Source organism: Mustela nivalis, assembly GCF_964662115.1.
Source record: "Mustela nivalis genome assembly, chromosome: 11".
In the NCBI taxonomy this organism is placed as follows: domain Eukaryota; kingdom Metazoa; phylum Chordata; class Mammalia; order Carnivora; family Mustelidae; genus Mustela; species Mustela nivalis.
This window is the reverse complement of record NC_139030.1, coordinates 42,018,703-42,046,464: the sequence shown is the minus strand read 5'-3', so window position 1 is coordinate 42,046,464 and position 27,762 is coordinate 42,018,703. Positions and strand designations below refer to the sequence as shown.

At 36.3% G+C, this 27,762-nt stretch overlaps 1 protein-coding gene across 1 annotated transcript in view; it reads right to left on the bottom strand.

The window, feature by feature from the left end:
* PDE11A (phosphodiesterase 11A) overlaps nucleotides 1–27,762 on the bottom strand; it is a 380,751-nt gene that overhangs the window by 232,896 nt on the left and 120,093 nt on the right. The window contains exon 3 of the mRNA XM_082689397.1: nucleotides 1,171–1,260. Within this exon, the coding sequence (XP_082545523.1) occupies nucleotides 1,171–1,260 (90 nt within the window). The remainder of the gene's footprint in view (nucleotides 1–1,170; nucleotides 1,261–27,762) is intronic.

The window sequence follows — 27,762 nt, the reverse complement described above, 5'->3', positions numbered from 1 at the left end:
TCCAGTTTTTTTCATGTGAATATCCAGTTTTCCCAACATCATTCTTCATTAAGTATTCTTCACTCCCTTGTCAAATATATGCTGACTGTATAAGCATGGGTTTATTTCTGGGCTCTCAATTCTATTCCATTGGTCTATGTATCTGTTTTTAGTGCCAGTGCCATGCTGTTTTGATTATAACAGCTTTGTATTATGGTTTAAAATCAGGAGGTATGAGGCCTCTAGTTTTGCCCTTCTTTTTCAGGACTACTTTGGCTTTTTGAGTTCTTCCTCTCTGCTCCCTAGATACATGGACCAAGGTTTTGCCTGCCTCATGCCTTTCTTCTTGACATTTCCACTATCTGGACTGCTCTTCCCTAATCTTTGTGTGGTTTTGCACCTTCATTTCATTCAGGTCTCTGCTCAAACAACAAGTTACAGAGAACTTCTTGACCATGTTCTGAAATAAACATCCTCCCAAACAATCTCTATCTCTTTATCACTACCTGATACTATATTATTTCTTATTTGTTTGTTTCTCTATTATCTACTATACCTATCTATACCTATCTGTATCTATTGTATTATGAGTCTAATATAATTTAGTATCTATTTGACAGTTTAGGATTTTTTGAGTCTTCCTTTCTTTCTCTCTTTCTCTTTCTCCCTTCCTTCCTTCCTTTCTATTTACAGGGATAGCTGGTGAAAGTCCCTCTTTGTGTGTGTTTCTTTATAATCCTATAAAAGTATTTGCATTATTGTCCAGTTATCTAGTGATGCTCTTCCAGAAAAACTTTCAATTCAAAAGCAAAATTAATGAGGTGGGGTGAAATCACTTGTAACGTACCTTGCTTCTTAAAGAAACGAAATTGTAAAAATATCACTAAAGTGTGTTATTGTTTCAAGACTATAAGAGTATATCTACTACCTTACAGTACAGCTGTAAAATTAATTTCGTTTTTAAAAGAAGCTGGTACTATTTGCCCCAAACAACAGAAAATTTGTATCCACTTCCATTTGCACTTATTGCTTCAAAGGTATCTTCAACCATAAACTTGAAGGATTAAACAAATAGAAAGGACTCCTAGACTATTCAAAACTCATCTGCTGGTTTTAAAACATATGAAGGTTCACAGATCCTTGAAAGTGAGAGAGCTTTGAGGGTTGTCAACAGTGTTTCTTTCTACTCACCCTGCTTCTTTCATATTCTTTCCTCGAGGCAGCAAAGAGCTGAGCATTGGATATGGCAATTCCACAAAATGGAAGATACATCTGCATAACCTGGGGGCAAAGAGAGTGTTAAGAACATCAAAACATTACTGCCCCAAATTCCATATTGCCTGCATTGGCTTGGTCATAATACATTCTCTTCAGCACAGAAATTGAGTGTGGAATTGTCAGTACTAGTATCTTAACTTCAGAAGGGATATTTTTCATCATTAACTATAAGACGCTTTCAATCAAGCTTTAACTAGGGAGAGTCAGTGAGCATATACAGTGAAGCAAGACAACAAAAATCACTAAAAACTATGATATAGGAACTATACCTAAATCATCTGTGTATCCCTTCCCTGATCAGTGAAAAAGGAATAAATGAATGAACTCATATATCTAGAATCTAAAGCAAGTGTCCACACTCACATTTGGAGGCCAGCAGGCTATGAGTCAATTTCTTAGTGCATGTGTATCTGTAGCAGGGTTCTCAGCATGACCCTAGCACTCTGTCAGCTACGAATTTCAGTAGATTGTTTCAGTAAGAACTTAGGGGCCACAGGGTCTAATAAGTTTGTGCAAAAGAGCTCAAATTGTGCCCACTATTCTGTTGACATAACTAGATGTGAATGCAAATGTGAGGGATGGTCCTACAGAAGGCTGTTTGAGGAAAGTTTGGAGAGCCTTTCAGACAGCACACTTCTCCTATGGGAAGAAACGGCTTGGTGGGGAGGGTTCAATCCTAACAAAGACTTTCTTATCATTTCATCAACACCTATTTTCAGTACTGCCTGACACTCTCACTCAAATTTATCTCCAGCATTGCGGATTCCAAAGAGAGAGAGAACGCCCCAAGTAAAACCAAAGGAATAGATTGCCCTAAACCTTCGCAACATGGAACATTGTGACGAGCAATATTGCTTTGGGATTTCTAGAAGCAGAAGGAAAAGGGCACGTTTTCTTCCAACATCCTTCTCCCTCTGTCTCCTTTTTTGTCTCTATCTGTCTCTCTGTCACCCACCTCCCCCCAACACTGCAATGTCCTGTGAAGAGGTACAGAGCAGTGACAAAACAGAGCCGCTCCTGCATGCCCAGAAGAGGGAAGTGCAGTGTTCACCATGGGGGTGAGGGACAAGAACAGCAAGAGCAGTGTGAGACACCCCGGGGACACACAAAACACAATTACGTAGAGCCTGAGGTGATTTTGCAGAGGGCTTGAGAAAGACAAACGATGAAGGACAATCCCCATTCCCTATCATTTCTTTCCTATTAAAATCTTGCTTTGGGGGCGCCTGGGTGGCTCAGTGGGTTAAGCCGCTGCCTTTGGCTCAGGTCATGATCTCAGGGTCCTGGGATCGAGTCCCGCATCAGGCTCTCTGCTCGGCAGGGAGCCTGCTTCCCTCTCTCTCTCTCTCTGCCTGCCTCTCCGTCTACTTGTGATCTCTGTCAAATAAATAAATAAAATCTTAAAAAAAAAAATCTTGCTTTGGCTACCTGGGCATACTCAACTCTGACCTTTGGTCCCAGCAAGTATTGCACAATGCTGTACAAGTTAATGCGGTGACAGCAGTCTTAAAGAAAGAGACACAATGGGACTGGGATTAAGTAGTGGTACAAACTTAATGAGTTAATTTTTTTACACATCCTTCCAGGATAAATTCCTTCACTGAATTTGACTTGAACTTCTATTTAATGAGGATCTACTAGGTGCCAGACACTCTCACTTCATTTCTTCAACTTTTCACAGAGAGACTTTAAATACATTTTAGAGGTCAGGGAATCCAGTAACTTGCTCAAACTCTTACAGGAACTCAGGTCATCTTATTCTACAACTGATGACCATTCCCTACAACATGCTGCCTCCCAGAAAGAGATACTATTTCTGTCACCCCCTTATTCCCCTTCCTTACCACTCTCCCTCATGCCTTAGAAAGTTTGTTGATAAGCCAGATAAAGCTGTTGACATAAAGCTGCCGGATATTCTGCCAGAATTTCCCTGTCGTTAGCCAGAACAGGACCACTTCCAACATCACCTACACACACAGAAAGCGCTTTCCTGTTGTTTCCTGTTTTTTCTCTGCTGTGGAGGCGGTGACATGATGGAGGTGGGGGGTAGGGGAAGATACAGGTTATTTTACCTCCTCTTTTTCCTTTTCATTCCTTTGTCCTTCCCTTCCCTTCCCTTCCCTTTCCTCTTCTCTTCCTTCTCTCTTCCCTCCTTCGTGTGTTTATTTGCCTTCAGAGGCCATATTTAAGGTGGTTTATAGGTTATGCAAGTAGAGAATGACCAAATGAATAAATATGTGAAATGTTTTCTAATGTATCTAGGCTTGTTTCAATTCATTTGTAATAACAACATTTATGAACTCCAAGCATTGTGTATAATTAAAAAGAATGTGAATTTTAAATTAGATGACCATTGTCCTTTATATGGCTGTTCTGTGTGAAAGCAAACAAGTCACTTAACCTTTCTGAACCTATTTCCTTAACTAAAAAATGCCTGGTTTCACTGGCTTATCTTTTCTTTTTAGTTCTAATATTTCGTGATTCTAGTAAGTAGAAACACCCATAAGCTGTAATATTCTGCTTGCTAGAGAAAACAAAGAATTCAATAAACATGCTCACATTTTATTCAAAAAATAATCATTTGTAGTAGTAATTGATGTTGACACAGTCTTTGGATATGATGTTAAGTATTTTATATGCACTCTATGCTCTGATCCTTATAATCACATATGCCATACCATTTATTCTATTTTTCAGATAGGAAAACTGAGGCTTTAGAAAATTAGCCACATTTGTTGGGAGACATCTCTCCATCGGGTCTGTCACATTTCTGCACAGCTTACAACCAAAATCATTGCTCTATCTTTCAAAGGTGTTTGTATAATGAACAGCCTTAGAAAACAGTGTCTTTTCCAGAGCGAAGAGCAAACTTGTTTACTACAAAGTGTAATTAAGATAGTCTCTCTCTCTGGGGCAGAGGTCAAGCAGACTTACTGTCCATTATGAAAGATCTGTGTTCCCTACATTTGAGGTTCCTCTCCTAAACCCTTGACCTGTGTCATCAAGATGACGCTGTTACTGAACATTTCATTCCAAGTCAGAAGCAATTGTTCACATATCATTAAGACTATTTCATTTTTGGGATGCCTGGGTGATTCAGTTGGTTAGACGTCTGCCTTTGGCTCAGGTCATGATCCAAAGGTTCTGGGATCAAGTCCTGCATCAGGCTTCTTGTTCAGCAGGGAACCTGCTTCTCCCTTTGCCTCTGCTTTACCCCTTCCTTGTGCGCTCTCTCTCTCTCTCTCTCTGATAAATAAAATCTTAAAAAAATTTTAAAAAGATTATTTCATTTTTCATTTGTCCTGTAGGTATATTGATATGAACTCCCTGATATAGTTACTTAGTAACTTAATTACTTAGTATTTGTAATTATAAGGTTAAGAGTCCCCAGAACAATTACTGAGATCCATGTTAAATTTCTTTATTCCCTTTTACTGAGTTCATTGCTATTTATCTTATTGTCTTATTTCATTGATTTCCCCCTCCACCACATTGCGTTTCCTTTATTTTAGTGATTAAAACTAGAAAGTCTATGTGTATGCTTAATAAAATCTAAATTTAACACCTTTAGCCTCCTTCCAAGTAAGATAAAGACATTGGACTACTTTAACTTTCTTGTTATATCTGTTACATTTTTTACTCATCTCTTGTTCATTATTGCAAACTGGACACATTATTATTAATTCATGCTTATTTATATTTACTCACATGTTTACCAATTTTTTCTTCTTCATTCCTTCTAGCACCTCTTTCTTTCCTTCTGGAATAATTTTTCTCTGTTTGAATCCTTTAGGATATCCCTTAGCACTGCTGGCAAATGTGTTATTTTTGCTTTGTATGAAATTGTTCTTATTCTATGATCAATCTTAAAAGGTAATTTAGTTTGGTATACAATTCTAGGTTGACAGCTATTTATCTCAGTACTTAGAAGATATTATTCCAATAACAATAGAATTCACATACAGCTGATGCTGCCAAAATAGTCAGCTGTCAGTCTAATTCTTCTTGGGTTATCCATCTTTGTCTCTAATTTCTCTTAGGTCCTCTTTCTGTCTTTGGTGGTCAGTCTGTACTTTTGCAGCCTCAGTCTAAGGCTTCACCAAATCATATAGAACTCCAAATATATTGGTCAAAGATGACTGAGGCTGGAGACAATATTACACATTTACGACATATTGCAGACTGAGAGGGGATTGATTTACAAAGGGAATGACTTCCCAGTGTCATTAATTGGTACAACAATTCAACACTCTGAGGCCAGAGTTGGTTCCACTATGGACACCTATACGACAATATGGTCCCAAGAGTTTCTAAATAAATGTTCTGGAGAATCAGGCAAATGCATTTTGAAAGGAGGAAGTGAGAAGTTGCAGAAGCAGTAGCAGTACGGAAATACGAGATAATGAAAAGTTAAACATTTATATCTTTATTTCAGGCCCAGTGTAACAGATGTCTTTTTTTTTTAACTGTTATTTTTCTATTTTTTTTAAAGATTTTATTTATTTATTTTAGAGAGAGAGAGAGATCACAAGTAGACAGAGAGGCAGACAGAGAGAGAGAGGGAAGCAGGCTCCCTGCTGAGCAGAGAGCCTGATGTGGGGCTCCATCCCAGGACCCTGGTACCATGACCTGAGCCGAAGACAGAGGCTTTAACCCACTGAGCCACCCAGGCGTCCCAACAGATGTCTTTTTTAAACAAAGAAAGAGAGATACTGCTCTGTTCTTCTCCTTTTGAAGTCCCCCTCCTCCAAGATAAAATACTAATTTGGCCTTCATCATCTAGTTTCTGAATGCAAAAGGTCTAAGAAAACCTTAATCACTAAGAACCTAATGAGTCCGTACACGCTTGTGCAGTACTTTTCAGCTTAAAAGCACTTTATGAACATTGCCTAATTAATCTTTACAACATCCCACGTGGAAAGGGAGTTAAACTGAAAATCATTAAACAGTGCAGAAAAGTCCCTTCATCCCTGGAAATTCAGGAAAAGTGTCACTAATAAGCATAAGATGGGAGCACTGGGTCCCACGATCAATGTTCTAAAGAAAGACAGTAGGTATTGAGCCTTTTCAAACTCACAGGTCACTGAGAAAGGTTATTAAAGCCTCCTGGGCTGGGCTGGTCCAATTATGTATTATTAAAGGACACTGGAGGTCTACCCTGGAGATTCTGTGAGGGAACTTGGGCCATCCCTTTTATGGACTCCACTCCTGAAAGTAAATCGCTTGAAGAGCCACATCACTATCAGCTCAAGTAATGGGTGAGAGAAGGTCTTCTCACCATCATGTAACATCAATCTCTATGCAGACCTTGTGATTTGCATTTGCAGGTCCTTTCTGTCCTCTCCAGAGAAAATTCCTACTTCCTCGGGTATAGTTTGGTTCACTGCAATTTTCTTTCTATGCAAATTCAGTAAAGATATTAGGTCAGAGTTTTATTTCAAGAATCAGAGCCATAAATGAATCTTGTCACCTCATACCAAAGTATATGCTCTTGGCTAAAGCACGCCTTTCTCTTGTCAGTGATGAGACATCTTTGAAGAAAATGGCCTCCTCAAAATATACAGAGACATAAGGTCCCAACTTTGAAAGAACATTGCCATGGATTAGGTTGATTCAAAACATAATGTTGGAAATTGTTTCTTTAAGAACTAACACCCTAAGGACGCCTGGGTGGCTCCATCAGTTAAGAGCCTGCCTTCAGCTCTGGTCATGATCCTGGAGTTCTGGGATGGAGCCCCACATCAGGCTCTCTGCTCAACAGGGAGCCTACTTCTCCCTCACCTTTCCCCCTATTAGTGCTCGTGCTCTCTCTCTCTCTCAAAAATAAATAAATTTATTTTAAAATTAAAAAAAATTTTTAAACCTTAAAAATTAAAAAAAATTAACACTCAAAAGAGAATAGAGGGGAGCCCATTTCATTCATAAAAGATGAGGAAGAACAAGGCAATAAATAAATGAGACAGAAAAACTTACTCTTCTGCTTTTCTTTCTGTTTTCTTTCTGAGGAGATAGGCAGTAGGAGTAGGTGCTTCTGCTTCTGCCCCTGGTTATCAAAGCTGGGAGCCCAAGGGAACTGGTATGAGCTCCCTTCCACTATCTTCACCTCTCTTCCTGAGGCTAGTATTGGCTAAAAGATCCCTCAGCGGCAAACTTATCCAAGGGTGGACAGGCTGGGGCCGATGCCTGGAAGGCAGCAACACCAGGGCCTACTGGACTTCTTGCAGGCTCTGGTCTGCTGAGCACTTGAATCTTGCATATTACCTGCATTCATATTACCATTCCGGAAGGGGGATACTTCCAAAAAATAACCCTCTCATATCCCGAGTCACTTCTAAATTCCCACCCACTTATTCACTGTATTGAAGGGAAAACCCTGAAAGAACCCATTTCAGGAAACTTGTCCTTTCCAAGATAATTTGAATTATCTTTTTTGGATCATAAGATTTCAACAGGAAAAAAAAAAAGCACTCATATTTCTAGCACTCAAGGGTAACCACTATAAATCATTTGGAGACCGCCATTCAAATTTTCCTCTCTCTCCCCATATAAATTCAAATAGGCTAATCCTAAATGTCATATTTTATCTACTTTTTTCACTTTTATAATCAGCTATCATTTATTATGACCAATGCAAAATATCCTATTGTATAGATCAGAAAAAGAAAATTTGTACGGAAAGAAGGTGGATTACTGGTTCCTTGGGCTAGAGGTGGTAATGAGATTAACTGTAAATGAGATAAGGGAACTTACTGGGGGTCAGTTCTAAAACTGATTTATGCTGATTGTTGCACCACTCATAAAGTTACTAAAAGTCATTTAATTGCTCTTTGAAATGGGTGCATTTGTGGCAGGCAAAATATAAAGCAATATAGCTGTTAAAAATTATCATTCAAAAATCCCACTCACTGTATGGATTAATATTTTTCACTTAGTCAATCATCTACTGTTGGATATTTCGGTCACTTCTAACTTTAACAATCTCAGGGTTATATATCCTTGTAATTAAATCTTTGCGCATCTCATAATTATTTTCTTAGGATAAAGCCCTAATATTTGAACTTATTTATTTAACTTAACACACACTTACATAGCACTTTCTCTGTACCAAGAAATATTCCCAATGCTTTATTAGTATTAATTTGTTATTATGCATGTACATTTTTAATAACTCCTAATGTTACACAAATTTTTACTTTCTGTTAAAAAAATGCAACGGTATAGAAGTGTATACAATAAAATAACTACAGATACCTCTTCATTTCCTATCCTGCTAATTACTCCTCTCCCAAAGAACAACCTTAAGAGGCATTTACAGTATACTTCTGGACATTTTTTAATTAACTGCCTACATACAATACCTAGTTTTGGGTATGTTTGTAAAAACAAGTGGGATCACATTATTGGTTATATTTTACACCTTCTTTATTGCTTGGCATTATATCTTGGAAAACATTACATATCCATTCAAAGAAATCTACTTAGTTCTTTTTAATCTTTGCTGAATATTCTAGGAGGTGAATGTACCCATTAATTGATATTCATATTGTTTCCAATTTTTCTGTATTATAAATAACGCTGTTGTGAACTTTCTTATGAATTCATCTTTGTGCACTTGGACAATACTTCTGCTGGACAGATTCCTAGAAGTGAAATTTTGGTTGAAGAAAATGTGCATTAAAAAATATTAATATCTACTGCCAACTTGTCCTCCAAAAATTCTCTACTGGTTTATACTCCCACTAACAGTCATCAGAGAATTCATTTACGTCTCCTCTTAGACATTGGGTATTATTATTCTTTTACAATGTTGTCTGACAGATTAAATTAGCACTCATTATTGCATTAACTTACATTTATTTGATTACTAGTGATATTATAATAACTTCATAAATCCATATTTGTTGCTTATAATTTTCTTAATTTGTTGGTTATCTCTGTTTTTTAATATGGCCTATTTTTGCTTATCTTTTACTGGACATTATATTTTTTTACTGCTTAGTGAGCACTCTTTTTATTCTAAGCATAATAACCATCTTCCATTTTTGCAGATCATGAATCTTACTTGATAATTAGCAGTTTCATCTATTTGATACAGTCCAATAGCCCTACAATATATGATTGCTTTGTCTAAGATAAATAGATATTATGACTCAGTAAACTTAGGCCTACTCCCTCTCACAGTATAAAGAAATTTTACAGCTATATCTGCCTATATAATCCTGTCAAGGTTATTTTTATAAGCAGGTTGACCTACATATCTTATCCTGCCTATTTGCTCCATTCATTTTTGTAACTCAGAGTTACTGTAGGAAGTCAGTTTGAGCTACCATTTGATCCAGCCATTCTTGAGTTTTAGCTATTAAGGTCATTGTGATTTCTCCAATTACTGAGCATAGGTATAAATGCAAGAAGCTATGCTGCATAGTAATTTAATCTAGGTATCAACACCTTGTTGCTAAAAAAACCTTATTATATCATAATCATTGTGTGAACAGAAAAATTCCTCTTAGGCTATTTTCTAATGTGAAACACATTAGTTTTTCTTTAAATTTAGAACAGTTTCACACTATTGCCTCCTATTATAGTAGCAGAATCCTTCCTTTCACCATCTCATTTATCTAGTTCTTTCTTTTTTGTAATTGCTGGTTCTTAAAGTAGTGGACATTTCATATAAATAGGCTCACACAATATGTGGCCTTTTATGTCTGTCTGTCTGCTTTCACTTAGCATACTGTTTTCAAGGTTCATTCATATTATTGCATGTATCAATACTCCATTCCTTTTTTGTCTTTTTTTCTTAAATTAATAGACTATTTTTTCCATATTATTATAGATTTTTACTGTCATTTAAACATATTGCTCAATATTTCTTTTTTTTTTAAATAAACATATATATATTTTTTTAATATAATTTTTTATTTTTTATAAACATATATTTTTATCCCCAGGGGTACAGGTCTGTGAATCACCAGGTTTACACACTTCACAGCACTCACCAAAGCACATACCCTCCCCAATGTCCATAATCCCACCCCCTTCTCCCAAACCCCCTCCCCCCAGCAACCTTCAGTTTGTTTTGTGAGATTAAGAGTCACTTATGGTTTGTAATAGACTATTTTTTAGAGCAGTTGAAGGGTCACCAAAAAGTTGAGTGGAAAGTACAGAGATTTCCCATAAACTTTCTTCCTTCCTCCAGCACACACAGTTTCCCTCAGAATTAACCTCTTACTTTAGTTTGATACGTTTGCTACAATTAGTGAGCCAATATTGGTATATTATTATTGATCAAAGTTTAAACTCTACATTAGAGTTCACTCTTTCTGTTTCATATTCTATGGGTTTTGACAAATGTATAATGACATATATTTACCATTATAGTGTAACAGAGAATCATTTCACTGACCTAAAAATTCTATGTTCTGCCTATTCGTCCCTTCCTCTGTCTCCCCAAACCTTTGGTATTGGTAGTCAGTGATCTTTTAATTGATTCCATAATTTTGTCTTTTCAGGAATGTCATATAGTCAGAATTATATGGTATGCAGTCTTTTCAGGTTGGCTTCTTCTGCTTGGCAATATCGACTTAAGGTGACTTCACGTCTTTTCATGGCTTGATAGCTTTTTATTTCTTTTTATCACTGAAAAATATTTCATTATATGGATGTACCACAGTTTGTTGACCCATTCACCTTCTGAAGGACATCTTGGTTTCTTCCAAGCTTTGGGACTGATGAATAAAGCTGCTATAAACATTCATGTGTAGGTTTTTATGTGGACATGTTTTCAACTCATCCAGCTTAATATCCAGGAGTATGATTGTTGGATTGTATGGAAAAAATATTTTAGTTTTGTAAGAAATTGACAAACTGTCTGCCAAAGTGGCTGTACGATTTTGCATTTCCACCAGCAATGAATAGAAGTTCCGGGTGCTTCACATCCTTCTCTGCAAATGCTGTTATCAGTGTCTTGTATTTTAAATATTCTTTTTTTTTTTTTTTTTTTGAGAGAGAGAGAGTGTGCAAGTGAGCAGTGGGGAGGGGTAGAGGAAGAGAGGAAGAGAATTTTTAGTAGGATCCATGCCCAGCACAGAACCCAACATAGTGCTAGATCTCACAACCATGAATGAGATCAAGACTGGAGCTGAAATCAAGAGTTGGACGCTTAGAGTTGAGCCACCCAGGAACCCTGAATTTTAAACATTTTAATAGATATTTCATTATATCTCACTGTTGTTTAAATTTGCAGTTTCCTGATGACATAGGATGTTGAGCATCTTTTCATATGTTTATTTGCCCTATCTTCTTTAGTAAGATATCTGTTCAGCTCTTTTGCCATTTTTAAATCAAGTTGTTGCTTGGTTTGTTTTGGGAGTTCTTTATATGTTTTGGATACCTGTACTTTTTATGCTTTGCAGAGTTTCTCCCAGTCTGTGGTTTCATTACATGCTATTTTTGTTTAAAGCTTAACTAGATTTTTTACTTATTTGTTTCTCTTCTGATTTCAGAGAGCTTTAGGATTAATCAAAAGATTTTAATACATTTCCTTATCTACTTCCAACCTTATTCTCAATATCAGTGTACCCAGGACAGTATCCTTTTGTCCAACCCCAAGGAAAAGGCCATGTTTTGTCTATGGAGGTAAGGTCTTTCCCAGGGCTCTCATTTCTGTCATTTCCGTGGGATTTGGGGACCCTTTCTCTCTACCATCATTGTTTCTATCTTTTGATCTCCTGTGTCTGGATCATCCCTTCTCTCTCAAAGGTAAATGTCTTTCCTTTCATTTGGTATTGCTGTTTCCATCTGCTTACCTTCAAGTCCTCACTGCTATCATCTGGCTTACAATCTTCAGTCTATAAAAATGGCTCACTGGAAGCTTGTTTATGATCTCCCAATCACCAGATCACAAAACCCTCAACTAATCTATGTCCTTGTTCTCTTTAAAGCCTTTGCCACTTAATCATCAGCTAGATATTAAAATTTTGGCTTCCATACACTATACACTGTTATTTCTTTTTGGCGTTTTTGACACCCGTATTCAAGTTATATTCCCAGATTCAGTCTTTGGTCTTCTAACCTCCTCTTTCCCCACTCTCCCTTTAAGGAATTATTTATTCTCGTAATATAAGAATCCTACAGGGGCACCTGGGTTTCTTAGTTGGTTGAGTGTCCAACTTTTGTCTCAGTTCCGGTAGTGATCTTAGGGTGGTGAGATGGAGCCCTACATTGGGCTCCATGTTCAGTGGGGAGTTTGTTTGAGCTTCTCTCTCCCTTTCCCTCTACTCCTCTCCCTTTCTTTCTCTCTCTCAAATAAATAAATACTTTTAAAAACTCCTACAAAATAAAGCAGGTTGGCCATCCAAGAGCTAACCTTTGAGAAAGAGTCAGCTAGAAAAGACAGCAAATTTGGTAGGGTCAGAGAGTTAAGCAGCCAAGAAACTTCCTTCTTTTGCTTACTTGCTTCTCCTGCCTCACTCCTAAATGTTGCTCCATCTCTAATTCCCTTTGGTTCTGAATTCAATCTCCCATGTCCCTAGCCACACTTCTTCTCAGCCACCCTCTGCGATTTTTCAGATTTAGGTTTCAGAGTTTCTCATCCACCTAATCCACCAAGTTGAGCTCTAGGAACATTTGCTTCCTCTATCTCATGCTCTAATTTTGGCATTTCTGGTCCTAAATTGAAACTGACCCTGAATTCAACAATATTAACTAGGCAAGTGCAAAAGTCTCTTCTTTTTTATCTGTGTCTTCAATAGTAACCTCAGAGATGATTCTCAAAGATGGCTCTCTGGTGCTAACCTTTTCTCTGTGCTCTAGCTCCACATCACCAGTTGCCTATAGGATATTTCAACTTAGAGGTCCATATATTACCTCAAACTAAGCATTCCAAACCCAAGTTGAACATTTCAATCCCCTTCTCCTCCCGAAGAAAGAGAGCTTCAAAAATCCTCTACAGGTGCCAAATGAACATTTAATGTTCTGTTTACTCAGTTCCAAACTCTCAAAGCCAACTTTTATTGTTGTCTGTACATTGGCATAAGCACATGATAGCAATTCAGTAGATTTTGAGGTCTCTATCCCATACCCTCGCCATCCCTCACTATCTCTAGATTACTGTAATGATAGTCAAGACATTCTTATCCCCAAAATGTGCCAAGAACTCATTAATCTTTGCTTTCCTATTCAGAAAAGTCATAAATTTAAACATAGCAACTGTCCCAATGTGCCCTGTTGTGACAATTAAAGAATGGAAGAATAAATATTATAAATGCCTTATACATATTGAAAACTGCTTTTTCAAACTACTATTGTGTGAGGCTGTTTCCACCAGATACAGTATTTTCAAGAAAATCTCATTAGAAACTCATCAGAAAGTATCTTGAATATTTAAGACTATGGCTTAGTATTTTATAGATGCTTATGGAAGATATGTAATAATCTCAGGAAAAATAGTGAGGAAATATAAAATTGCTATTCAGAAGAACACATGAGACCCAGAGGGGATTCTTCTACTTATAGATCTTTTTTTTCATTTTCCAAAAATAATTTATCATCAAAATGCAATGCCAATGACATGGATAATAAACCACACTATTTTTTAATTTCCAGCAATATTCTCCAGTGGAGAAGAAACAGGGAAGGCTATGAAAAATACAGTGAGAGCATTAATATTTAATTAATGTAATAGGACCGACCCTAAAATGAATATTATAAGTGTAAAAGCCTTGATCAAATTCGTAAGTTGTGCCTACACAAGTAAAACACTGAATTGGTACCTACTAAATTTAAGATATTTTTAATAGACAACCTCAAAGACAGAGCTTAAAGTTTAGCCTAAAAACACACAGAACTTTGTGAAGGGCTAATCATTTATAGGCATACCTCATTTTATTGTGCTTCACTTCACTGCACTTTGCAGATACTGTATTTTTTACAAATTGAAGATTTGTGGAAACCTGACATCCCACAAGTCTATCAGTACCATTGTTCCAAAAGCATTTGCTCACTTCATGTCTCTGTGTAAAATTTGGTAATTTTCTCAAAACTTCAACCATTTTCATCATTATTATATTTTTTATGTGATCATGATCAGTGATCTTTCTTGTTATTATTGTAATTACTGTAGGGTGCCACAAACCATGTCTGTATAAGACACAATGTTAATCAGTAAATGTGTGTCTGACTGCTCCACCAATCAAGCATTCCCCACTCTGTCTCCCTCTCCTTGGACCTCCCTATTTCCTGAGATACAACAATATTGATATTGTGCCAATTAATAACCCTTCAGTGGTCTCTAAGTATTCAAGTGAAAGGATGAGTTGCATATATCTCACTTTAAATAAAAAATTAGAAATGAAAAAGCTCAGTAAGGGAAGGCATATTGAAAGTGAGATAGGTCAAAAGGTAGGTCTCCTGCATCAAGCATTTAGCTAGTTGTAAATACAAAGGAAAGTTCTTGAAGGAAATTAAAAGTGCTATTCCAGTGAACCTATGAATGATAAAAAAGCAAAACAGCCTTATTGCTGATATGGAGAAAGTTTTAGTGGTCAGGCTGGAAGATCCAACTGTCCACACGATCCCCTTAAGCCAAAGCCTAATTCGGAATGAAGCTATCACTCTTGGAGGCCATGAAGGCTGACAGAGGTGAGGAAACTGCAGAGGAAGAGTTGGAAGCTAGCAGAGTTGGTTCATGAGGTTTAAGGAAAGCAGCCATCTTCACAACATAAAAGTGCAAGGGGAAAGAAAGAGCAGGTGCTGATGTAGAAGCTGCTGCAAGTTCTCCAGAAGATCTAGCTAAGATCATTAATGAAGGCGGCTACACTTTAAAAGCAGATTTTCAATGTAGATGAAAACAGCCTTCTATTGGAAGAAGATGCCATCTAGGACTTCCATAGCCAGAGAAGAGAAGTCAAAGTCTGGCTTCAAAGCTTCAAAGGACAGGCTGACTCTCTTGCTAGGGGCTAATGCAGCTGGTGATTTTAAGTTGAGGTTAATGCTCACTGACCATTCCAAAAATCCTTAGGCCCTTAAGAATTATGCATAATCTACCCCACCTGTGCTCTATCAGTGGAGCAACAAAGCCTGGATGACAGCACATCTGTTTACAACATGGTTTACTAAATATTTTAAGCCCACTATTGGGACATGCTGCTCAGAAAAAAAATTCTTTTGAAAATATTACTGCTCATTAACAGTGCACCTGGTCATACAAATGCTTTTGTGGAGAGGGACAATGGAATTAATGTTGTTTTCATGTTTGCTAACACAACATCCATTCTGAAGCCCATGAATCAAGGAGTCATTTCAAATTTCAAGTCATGTTATTTAAGAAATATATGGCATAAGGCCAGAAGCTATCGTAAGTAGTTATTCCTTTGATGGATCTGGGCAAAGTAAATTAAGAACACTCTGGAAAGAATTTATCATTCTAGATGTTGTTAAGAACATCTGTGATTCATAGGAAGAGTTCAAAATATCAACATTAAGAGGAGTTTGAAAGAAGTTGATTCCAGCCCTCATGAATGACTTTGGGGTTCAAGACTTGAGTGGAGGAAGTAGCTGCCAAAAATGTGATGGAAATAGCAACAGAACTAGAATTAGAAGTGGAGCCTGAGTATGTGACTGAATTGCTACAATCTCATGATAAAACTTGTATGGATGATGAGTTCCTTTTTTTTTTTTTAAGATAGATAGATTGATTGATTGATTGATTTGATAGAGAGCGAGTGAGCACAGGCACTCAAGTTGGGGGATTGAAAGAGAGAGAATCCTCAAGCAGACTCCCCACTGAGTGTGGAACCTGACTCGGAGCTCTTGATCCAATGACACTGAGATCATGACCTGAGTAGAAATGAAGAGTTGGCTGCCCAACCAACTGAGCCACACAGGCACTTGGAGAAATTGCTTCCTATGGATGAGCCAAAAGAATGGTTTGTTGAGATGGAATCTATTCCTGGTGAAGATGCTGTGAAGATTGTTGGAATGACAACAAAGGATTTAGATAGAATATACATAAACTTAGCTGATAATGGAACATCGATTGGAGTATTGCCTCCAATTTTGAAAGAAACTCTACTGTGGGTAAAATGCTATCAAATAGCATCACATGCTACAGAGAAATCATTTGTGAAAAGAGGCAACAGATGCAGCAAACTTCACTGCTGTCTTATTTTTTAAAATTGCCAGCCACCCCAACCTTCAGCACCCTGATTAGTTAGCGCCATCAACATGGAGGCAAGACTCTCCACTAGCAAAAAGATTAGGATTTTCTATAAGCTCAGATGATGTTTACCATTTTTTTAAGAATTAAAGTATTTGTTAATTAAGGTATTCACATTGTTTTTTTAGATATATTGAATATTTAATAGTCTATGATCAGGTATAAACACAACTCTTATATGCACCGAGAAACCAAAACATTCATTTGGTTTGCTTTATTGCAATATTCACCTTACTGAAGTAGTCTAGAACTGAACCCACAGTATCTCTGAAGTTTACTTGTATTACCAGTGTTGGGTAGCAATCCAAAGAGGTGAGGGAAAGCTTTCGGTGGGGTTCATCTGTAATTCAGCAAGGTTTCTCATTACTTATCTTGGAACACTCTAGCTAACAGTCTAGGAAGCTATCTTCAGAGCCAAAATGCTTTATTTTTCCAATCCATTTTTCATTCTTCATCCAGATTCAGTCTGTTGGCAATATGGTCTCATCAATTGCTTTAGGTGTTGTTCCTTTTCATAGTTCAAATATTTATTTTAAGGGCTAAATTACATATACAGTAAGCAGAAAGAATAAAAATACAAGCCCAAATAAAGCAGAAGGCAGGAATTAATAAAAATAAAGGCTGAAAATAATAAATAAGAAAACAACCAGTAAAACTCATAAATTATTCCAGTAACTGTGCTTATAGAGAAAATCAGTAAGACAAATAAATCACTAGGTAGTTTAATCAGGGGGAAACCCCACAAATACACTAAAACAGAAGTGATAAAAAATATAATCACAGCTACAAAAAAATTTTAAAAAAATAGTTATAACAGACTTCTTTGCACAACCCTAAGCTTATATATTTGAAAATCTGATGGTGCATTTTAAGGAAAATATAAATTAACAAAATTGAATCAATAAGAATGAGTCAATCTGAATAAACAAATCACCACAGAAATAAATAATAAGGAGAGTTATAATAGTATCAGTCTCAGAAAAGGTGCCAAACTTTCAAAAAACAAGGTAATTACTATGCTATTCAAACTATACTAAAGTCCAGAGAAAGGTGGAAAACCCTCAAATACTTTTTGAAGGCACAGTAATTATGATAGCACTTCCTAACAAAAATAGCACAAAAATTAAACCCATAAAACAAGTCCCCTATGAAAATAAGTGAGAAAGGTCCTAAATAAAAATATTAGAACATCAAGTATATATATATATATATATATAATATATATATATCCCATATATATATATATATCCCATATATATATATATATATATATATATGAGAAAATTGAATTTACCCAAATATAAAAAAATGAACATGACCGAATTTCTATTCACTGAACTAATGTTTCAATATTGCAAAATCCATTATTACAAACTTTCATATTAACTTGTAAAGGAAAAGATATGATCACCTTAATATTCTGGAAAGTCATTAGATAAAATCTACTACCTATTGCCTAGGAAATTTTTAATAAGCTAAAATGCTATTAAAAAGTATTTTAAAAGGGGAGGAATATGTCATATTTCTAAATGAAGGGACTCAATATTAAAAAGAGATCAATTTTTCCCTCTAAATTACTCTATAAATTTTATTCTAGTGGAAATTGAAATGATACATTTGGAATTTGAAAAAAAATATAATTCTAAGTTCAAATGAAATGAGAAATATACAACACTAACCAACACTGAAAGGAAGAAGAGAAATAAGTAAGTAAAGCTATGATGGCTAAGATAGAATAGCACCAGGGACATAATAATTCCACAACATAATGGAACAGAGATCCAGAACCAGGATGTGTAACAAATGTGTATTGACAAAGGTGGCATTTCAGATCAATGGGAAAAGATGGTTTAATCAACAAATCACATTGGGAAAAATATTTCACTCTTTGGGGGAAAAAAAAACCTTAAAATTAGAAGAACTTTTAAAAAAAATTCCAGAGAGATTAATGATAAGCTAAATAATATAACTACAGAAGTCATGGAGGAAATATAAATACTTTTTACATGGACCTTAATTGTGAAAGTCTTTTCCAATCCTACCACCAAATGTTAAAATTGTATGAGAGATTTTGGCTATATTTGAAAGTGAAAACATTTGTGTCTCAAGATATAAATTAATACTAAAAGGCAAAATGAACTGGGAAAAATGATCTGCAAAGTTTATGATAATTGTAAATACCCTAAATAGGAAAAGAATATTCTCAAAGCAATCAGAAAAAAAAAAAACCTCATAAAAACTATCCCCAAACCCCCACAAATAACTAAAAAATATATAAAAAATGTTTAATATACTAATTGTCAAGTAAACTAAGATAACAATTAATTGTCACATTTTTCCTATTAGATTGACAAATATCACAATTAAAACTAATATCCAAGACTAATAATAATGTGGGAAAGAGACATCTCTTTAAGGAGCATTGGTGTCACATTTCCGAAGAACAGTTTTGCCAAATCTATCAAGGGCTTTGTCTTTGTCTTTACAAGGCCCTTTGCCTTTACAATTCCATTCCTAGAAATTTATTTTAAGAAAATAACCTGACAGGTTTACTCAAATGTGCTTGTATCTTACCAGGGGCAAATTCACATTTTATAAGTCCTGAAATGTATACTTTGGGAAGGGAGCTCTTTAAGAAAAAAATACAAGGGGTGCTTGGGTGCTTCGGTGGGTTAAGCATGGGACTCTTGATCTCAGCTCAGGCCTTGATCTTAGGGTCCTGAGCTCAGGGCCCACTTTAGGTCCCAAGCTGGGTGTGCAGCCTATATGCATGCATACATATATACATACATACAGAGAAAAAAAAATACAAAATTATGAAAACAAAATTAGGGATGCCTGGGTGTCTTGGTCAGTTAAAGCATCTGTCTTCAGCTCTGGTCATGATCCCAGGGCCCTGGAATCAAGCCCTGGTCAGGCTTACTGATCAGTGCGGAGTCTGTTTTCCCCTTTCCCTCTGCCCCTCCCTCCACTCATGCTTGTGCTCTCTCAAAATAAATGAATAAAATCTTTATTTAAAAAGTAAAGGAAATTAGTTATAAAATGAATATTTATTTAGAATGAGGAAAAAAATCATGATATATTACAAATTTTTAAAACTTGACAAATACCACAAACATTACAGCATCTCCCAAAACAGCATATTTATATTAATTTTCCTAAATTTTTGACAGTAGGCTTTTTGATTGCTTCTGCATATGATAACAATTTTTAATATTACTTTTCTATAGACACATAGAAAAATAGTTGTCTTCTTTAGCATGAGCAATCGATATTTGTTCTGTATTATTGATGGTTAAAATGCATAATACAATTAACTTCACCCAGAGATTTATTTCTTATTTGCAATGTTAGTACAGATTTGTGTCCTACAAATGCAGAAATTCTGATCAATTCTATGTTGCATAATTCTCACATAACAGTAAGCAAGCAAGCAAGCAAGAAAGCCAGGCAGCCAGCCTGGTGTGTTTATTATTGTAAATGCTCCATTAATGAATATGCTTTTGACAGGAGAGAACTTGGCTTTAGCTGGACATCTCTAAAAGCCAAATTTTCCATACACTAGCTTTTGTCCCCATATATTTCAAGCTGTATTTCTCCTCCACTGTGCATACTTCTAAGGCTATGTACTATAGAAAACATTCATATTCCTGTGCGTCCTCTAGCCCTGAACCTTTGTGCCAAGATGCTGAGTGAGCAGGGATAGTGAGTAAAAGAGTATTCAGAAAAGCCATTCTTGCAACATAAGCCTTGCAACAACTTAACTCTACACAAAAGGCAATGAAAATCATATAAATGTATCTTACTAAACTCAAACTAAATGCATCCTCAACCTGACTTCTTCCCCATGTCCCCAAAATGTGGCCCCCTCCAGGAACACTTGATAAATGGGGAAGCATGACAGATAGGATGTTGGAATGGAAAAAGAAAGTTGTTTCAAGTGAGTACCATTGAAATATTTTATAGTTGCTAATCTTAAAAGACTTTGTTCATTCCCATTTTTTCCGCCATCTGACCATTACTTGTTAGAGTTCCTCAAGGCTTGATCCCAGGACTTCCTATCCTACTCACTTCTTTCTAGGAAATCTTATCTGCAAAGCTAAGTTAAATTACTATCTACTTGCTTATGACCTCCAAATTTGTATTCCTAATCCAGAGTTTAAGTTCTAAATCCAACCGCTTACTCACTATTTTCACTTAGATATCTCAAAAGCATGTTAAATGCCTTATCCAAGATAGAAGTAACAATTGACCACCCTCAACAACATTCTCTTTTGAGAAGAATGTAGTATCCTAGCAAAGCACCTCCTCTCAAACAAGGGTTAAATACAAAAGCCTAAGCCCCATACTAAACACATCACCAAGTCTTGATTTTACCAGTTATCTCTCAACATTGTCTGTTTGCCTTCATCATCCCCTCACTTCCCACTGCCTCACCTTCACCCCAATCCAAGCTACACTCCAGGCTCTAACATGTTTTCCTACTTCCTAGAGGACCTGGCAATTAAAGCCCTTCAGAATCGGGCCCTGCATATTTTTCAAGACTCATCTTCCAACACTCTTCTCTTTCTACATTCCTTGTATGCTAGCCACAGGAGGTTACTCATTCTTGTGCATAAAAAGTTTTATACTTGTCTTTTCCCATCATTATTCCCTCATTCTTGTCCACTCTGTCCATCTTTTAAACTCTATTTATTTTAGAAGGCTGAGTTCAAAGATCATCTTGATGACATCTTCCCGGACCTTTCCTTTTGCCCTCCTATTTTCTGCCACACTTTCCACTCTACCAAATAAATACCCAGCACTCTATCATGCTTTTATAGCTCTTTGTACATAGCACTAGTACAGCAGTTTTATATTATAGTTCATTTGTACCAGTGTCTATAACCTTGGATAGATTATGAACTGCTCAAGGGCAGAGACAATGGCTCACTCATCTTTTTCCCTTTTGCCACTTGGCACAGGGCCTAGGTACTAGGTAGGACCTCAATATATGTTTCCACAGTATACCTTCAATACTTTTTGTTACAAGTGAAAAAGATCCCAACTGATCTGTCATAAGCAGAGATAAGAAATATATTTGTTCATGTAATAAAAATTACAGGGGTAGAACTAGCTCCGGCAGGTGCTGAATTAAACCTCAAATGAGGTCGTAAAATGCTGTCCCTATTCACTTCTTATCTCCACTCTCCTTTATGTGGGCTTTATTCTCAAGCAGCATAGTAGCTCTAGACCATCATTTAAGATGAAACTTAGCAGTATAGGGGGAGTTTCTTTTCCCTGATAGCATGCACAAAAATGCTAGACTAGCCCTCATTTACCTAACTGGATTACATGATCATTGCTGAACCAATCCTTGAGGCCAAAGAAAACCAAACACCTAATAGGCACAATCTGAGCCATATACCCATCACTGAGCTTGGGGTAGAAACAAAGACCAGGAATAGGATAGCTCTCTAGAGGAAAATCAAAACTCCTATTACCAAGATGCTGTGAGCTCAAAATAACAAATGTACACAAGTAGTTTAAGATTGGGAAAATTATCATTAACTTTCCTTTCAGACAAAATTCTCAGTGTTACCTCACTTATTTGAAATTTCATAAAATTTGAAATCTATCCCTAAAAAAGAGTCTTCAGTTCTTAAGAGCATCCTGTTGGTGTTTCTGAACATCTTGCATAACACCTAGCACATGGCACCTGGCACATGTGTGCTAGGACATATATGTTAAATAAATAAAAGAATGATTTGAAAAAAAAACCACAGCCTGTCAAATAATATCTAAAAAAGCATATAGAATATGTCATACATAAATACACACATTGACCAGGACAAGAAACACAGAGAGCTGCTTTACCCTAAAGTAATTTATTATTTAACAAGTGACCGAGGCGCCTGGGAGTCTCAGTTGGTTAAGCCTTGGCCTTCGGCTCAGGTCATGATCTCACAGTCCTGGGATCGAGCCCAGCATCAGACTCTCTCTTTGGCAGGGAGTCTGCTTCTCCCTCTCTCTCTCTGCCTGCCTCTCTGCCTACTTGTGATCTCTCTCTCTCTGTGTCAAATAAATAAATATTTTTTTTAAAAGTGACCAAATGAAACAGAACTTGTATTTGCTTAAAGAAAAACTGTGCATACCCCACCATCTTCTCTTTCTTTTCCTTTCCTTTAAAAGAAAAGTTCAGAATATGGGCCATCGGTTTAAATTCTTGTCCTCACTTACTAAAATCAACTGTTAAATGATCATGTATGAACCCAAATTGGAGTTTGGATTTATATCTATATGTTAAAACATCCTTGACCAAATCAGACCCTGGTTCAAGCTGACATTGCAGAAATGCTGACTACCAAGTAGAGTTCTGCCTGAACTAAAAGCAATATTACTACTTGTTTTGATCTTAAAGGGCAGAACTTTCCCTTACAAATATATCTAGCAGACCTACTCTAGGTATTGATTTCATGACTGCTCTAATGACCACGAAACTTAGATGTGGCTGTCAACTCAAGGAATTTATAAGATCCAATGTCAAATCCATATATAGAGAGTAAACTCCATGATGACAGAGTCATTATTTTATTCATTTCCCTGTTCCTGTGAAACAGGACACAAGGTCTTTCACAAAACTTTCTCAAGGGGTGTCTGGGTGGCTCAGGAGGTTAAGCCTCTACCTTCAGCTCAGGTTATGATCTCAGGGTCCTGGGATTGAGCCCCGCATCAGGCTCTCTGCTCAGCAGGGAGCCTGCTTCCCCCTCTCTCTCTGCCTGCTGTCTTCCTACTTGTGATCTCTCTCTCTGTCAAATAAATAAATCTTTAAAAAAATTTTTTCTCAAGAAATAATTCATGAATTGATGTAAGCACACATACACATATATTTTTATGGCTTAATGTGTTTCCTCATGTTTCATCTGCTGTCAAGCTTCCTTTTAGGGACATTTCATTACCAAGAAAGGATGGAATGCCAGTCTTCTCATGACACCCAACAAGCAGGAAGCTTAAGGAGACAAAGGTGTGTTGGAGGGGATGAAGAACCAACTTTTGGATCACATCAACTTTTCTTGCTTTGAGAAAGAACAGGGGAGAGCAAAAATCCTCTCCAAACCTCTATCAATATACAAAGTTAATGAAGATAATAGGAACCAAAAGAAACAAATAATTTTTATCACTGGAAGCATTATTTGTGTGAATTATATGTTAAACAGCACTAATTTCATTTTTGTTTACACAATGTACACAGCCTTAATAAATAGCTTCAAGCTAACTTCAGAAGTGTCTTTTTCATTTTCTAGGGTGGAAAAAGAATGCTCGATTTATCACCTGTATTGCTACTAAATATTTTTTAAAAGTTAAAAGGAACTCAAACATTCTTTTCTTCTTGGTTTCATGATAGTTTAGGGAAAAGTTTGTAGCAAAATATTAGCTTCATATTTTCTTGTTAGAAACCATCTTATAGTCTAAGAAGCAGACTGTATGTCTAAGAGAATCAATTTAAGGTTTCAATAAAGGCAACATTTGACTCATTGATATATGATTTAATATTTCCTCTGTGTTTGCATTATAATTCAGTGGATACAACCCCAATAATCAGGTAGGAACGTAAGGTGCTGAGCATGAACAGCTTCAGGCAGTAAAATATAGAACCTATGAAATAGGAGACAGGGCAACTTTTAGCTTTTGAGATTTGAACAATTTGAAGAAAAGTACTGGCATTCAGAAATATTCCAAAGGGGAGTTGAAAATTTCAAAGTATTCCATATCTACCCATTAATTTTTTTTTTTAAGTCCATGATGTAACGGGGATAACATCTTGTTCATTATTTACCAGTTCTCCTTTAGAGCTTTTTCCTCTACCAGTCTACCTGCCTTCACACATTTTTGGACCTTTCTTCTCAGAACTCCTGCCCATTATGAGGAAATAATCGAATGGAACTTTCTGATAATTTTTTTATTCCAAGTCTGCAAGTCCTAATCAGCTTTTACCTGCACCACCAGAAATATCTCTTCACGGATTTAAGTCTCTCCACTGTTTCCCCTTCTCTCTACCACCGTTTATTCTCCAGATCTGATCATGAACTCTCCTGTTTCAGTGACCTCAGTGGCTCCCTAGTATCCCAGGTCAGAGTACTCCTGGCCATTAGGCTGGACCCAACATCCACATATCATATTCTCACCTCCTCCTGGCCCCTTATACAACTGACCCTGATCTACACCTAAGAAATACAAAGCCAAGCAGTATCTCTCTTCCTGTTAACAATCTTTGAAAAGGCATGATAGTTAATGGAACTGGTCAAGCCATCCTTTGCATCTGATACATTTTCTCTTTCTCATTTATATGCATAATAGAAAATTTTGCCTTAATGTAGAAACTGTCACTTCTGATATTTAAGTCAAATTAGCAAATATTTCTTAAATATCCAATCTTCAGTATTGATTGTGTTCAGTGAAAATGTGAAGAGGATGAAAATGTGCCTCTTAACTGTTGAAATTGTAGACTAGAACAAAATCCTCCAGGATACCAAACTGTTGGCTCACACTGTCAAAGGTAAAACAGCTCTATAGGTGGCTAGTAAGTAATAAAAGCATAGAGGGGTGCCTGGCTGATTCAGTAGGTAGAGCATGCAACTTTTGAACTCCGGGTTGTAAGTTCAAGTCCTATGTTGGGTGTAGAGATTGCTTAAAAATAAAATCTTAAAAAAAAAAAATCATTAATACTTACTTGTTTAGACAGATGAGTTCTAGAAAAACACATTTTCCATATTCTAATAAGTCTTTGCTGATAACATATCAGATTATTGGTAAAATGGGACAAGAAAATAACTATTTCAATATTTCAATCTTTGCATTAGTCTTTCCACCTTTGAAAGAGAAATACTAACAGTAACTAATTTCCTAAAGTAAAGGAATAACTTAAAGCTCTGAATTTATAATTTAAAATGCTACAATGCCAGGTTCATCATATATTATTATGGTGGATTTTAAAAGAATGTACGAACTGTTACCATATGACCCAGCAATAACACTCCTAGGTATTTGCTCAAATTAAATGAAAATATGTCCTCACAAAAACCTGCATATGGATGTTTATGGTAGCCTTATTCATAACTGCCAAAACTTGGAAGCAACCAAGAAGTCCTTCAAAAAGTGAATGGATATGCAAACTGTGGTATATCCAGACATTCAAATATTCAAGTATTATTCAGTGATAAAAAGAAATGAAAAAATCAGACCCTGAGAAGACATGGAGAAAATTTATATGCACATGACTAAGTGAAAGAAATCTTTCAACTACACGGCATTCTAGAAAAGATAAGACTATGGAAATAGTAAAAAGATCAGTGGTTGCCAGGAGTCTGGGGGAAGGAGAGATGAAAAGGTGGACCACAGGGGTTTTTAGGGCAGTAAAACTATTCTGTTGAATGCTACAAGGGTAGAAACATGCCACTGTACATTTGTTAAAACCCATAGAATGGATGACACCAAAAGTGAACCATGCCGTAAACTATAGACTCTAGGTGAAATGGCATGCCAATATATGTTTATCAGTTATAACCAATGTACTCATCTGGTGATGGATGTTGACAATGGGGATAATGCATGTGTGGGGACAGGGGTATGTGGGAACTCCTTGTACTTTCCACTCAGTTTTGCTGTGAAATGAAAACTGCTCTAAAAACTAAACCTGATTGATTTTTTTTTTTTGTAAGAACATAAGACACTAATTCAACTTAATAAAAAAAAAGAAAAGAAAAAAGTAAAAGAACATAAGTTAGAGGAAATACCATTTAGCAAATCTCATCTAATGAATACTTACAAAGCTACCTGACAATCACTTGACAGAATGTCAAGATTTTATTTTCTGTGATTCTAAGAATAAATTGTAGAAAATGATAATATACGTTCAATATCTTGAGTTCCTGCACAAGTTCTGATCCCAACTGAAACTGAAGAATTAACTTTGTTCCAAGTAACAGAATAATCTAATAAAAAAAAAAAAAAGTCAGTGGGTCAGGGGTAGGGGCAGCTGGGTGAGTCAGTCACTTGAGCGTCTAACTCTTCATTTCAGCTTTGGTCACCATCTCCGAGTTGTGAGATTGAGTCCTACATCATCAGGCTTCACACTCAGAGTGGAGCCTCCTTAAGATTCTCAATCTCCCTCTCCCTTTGCCACTTTCCCCAACTCCTCTCAAAAAAGCAAATAACAGAATCATCTAGAAATAACCTTGAAGTTATGTTTTCAATTTTTATGTTTCTCAAAATAAAGACATTTGAGAACTTCGAACACCTAAGCTGTGTTCCTTTAGGTGGAGGGAAGAATAGAAAAAAAAAAAAATGCCTACAGCAAATGAATCTTTTTATCTTCAGGATATTTGCTGGCATTTTCAAGGAAATCTGACCCACCTGTCTTCTCTGTCTCTCTCCAAGAGCAGTGAGTCCCAGCCCACAAGTCTCAGCTAGTCTCTGCTTTCCTGCTCACCCTCCATGAGGCATCCACATTCTCTGTGATTTGGAGACCATATTTGGAGAGACCATTCTTTAGTTCTCTGAGACTCTTGAGCATAACGTTCAGGAACACTGATTAGAGGTCAGTAAGATCAAAAATAAAATGGATACTTTGTAACTGCATTAACCTTGAGAAATGAAGACTGCTATACTTTTAAATAACCTTATGTTAGAACTGAATTTCAAAGATGGCATGAGTATTTTAAATCCTGCTAGGATGAACTTGAAGCTTCATCTATACAAGGACAAGACTTGCTTCAGTTCATAATTCCCATGAGCAGCTTCTGCGGTTTGCCTTCTCTTTATTTAACATATGTATGCTTGAAGCTCTTGGGTTTCTTTTACATTTAATTTCGATTAAATAACTTCAGGAGTTTGTATGTGGGTGGATGTGGGGGTGTGGGGAGAGAGAGTTAATTTTGTAGTTGAATAAATTCCGTTTAGAATTTTATAAAGCTTCCCCCCATTTCACATCAAACTTTTAGCACAGAAACCACAGTATATAGCGTTGCTTTTCCTCCAACCTGTTTTTCTGTGGGAATCTAAAGACAGCAATAAAATTTGTAAGTAGGTAATTGCTATTTGAACAATAATCTCACTTTTGTACAAGTTATTTACTTAATAAACCAAAGTTCTAGGATAAATATGAGTATAATCAACAAAATACACTCTCTGACAAGAAATAGGAATGAATCACCTTTTACAAGTTTGATAGAATAAGAGTGGGCTGTTCACTTTGTCAGTCTATGTATGTGGTTTGGCAGTTAATACTTTAGATTTCTCTTTGCTCAATTTGA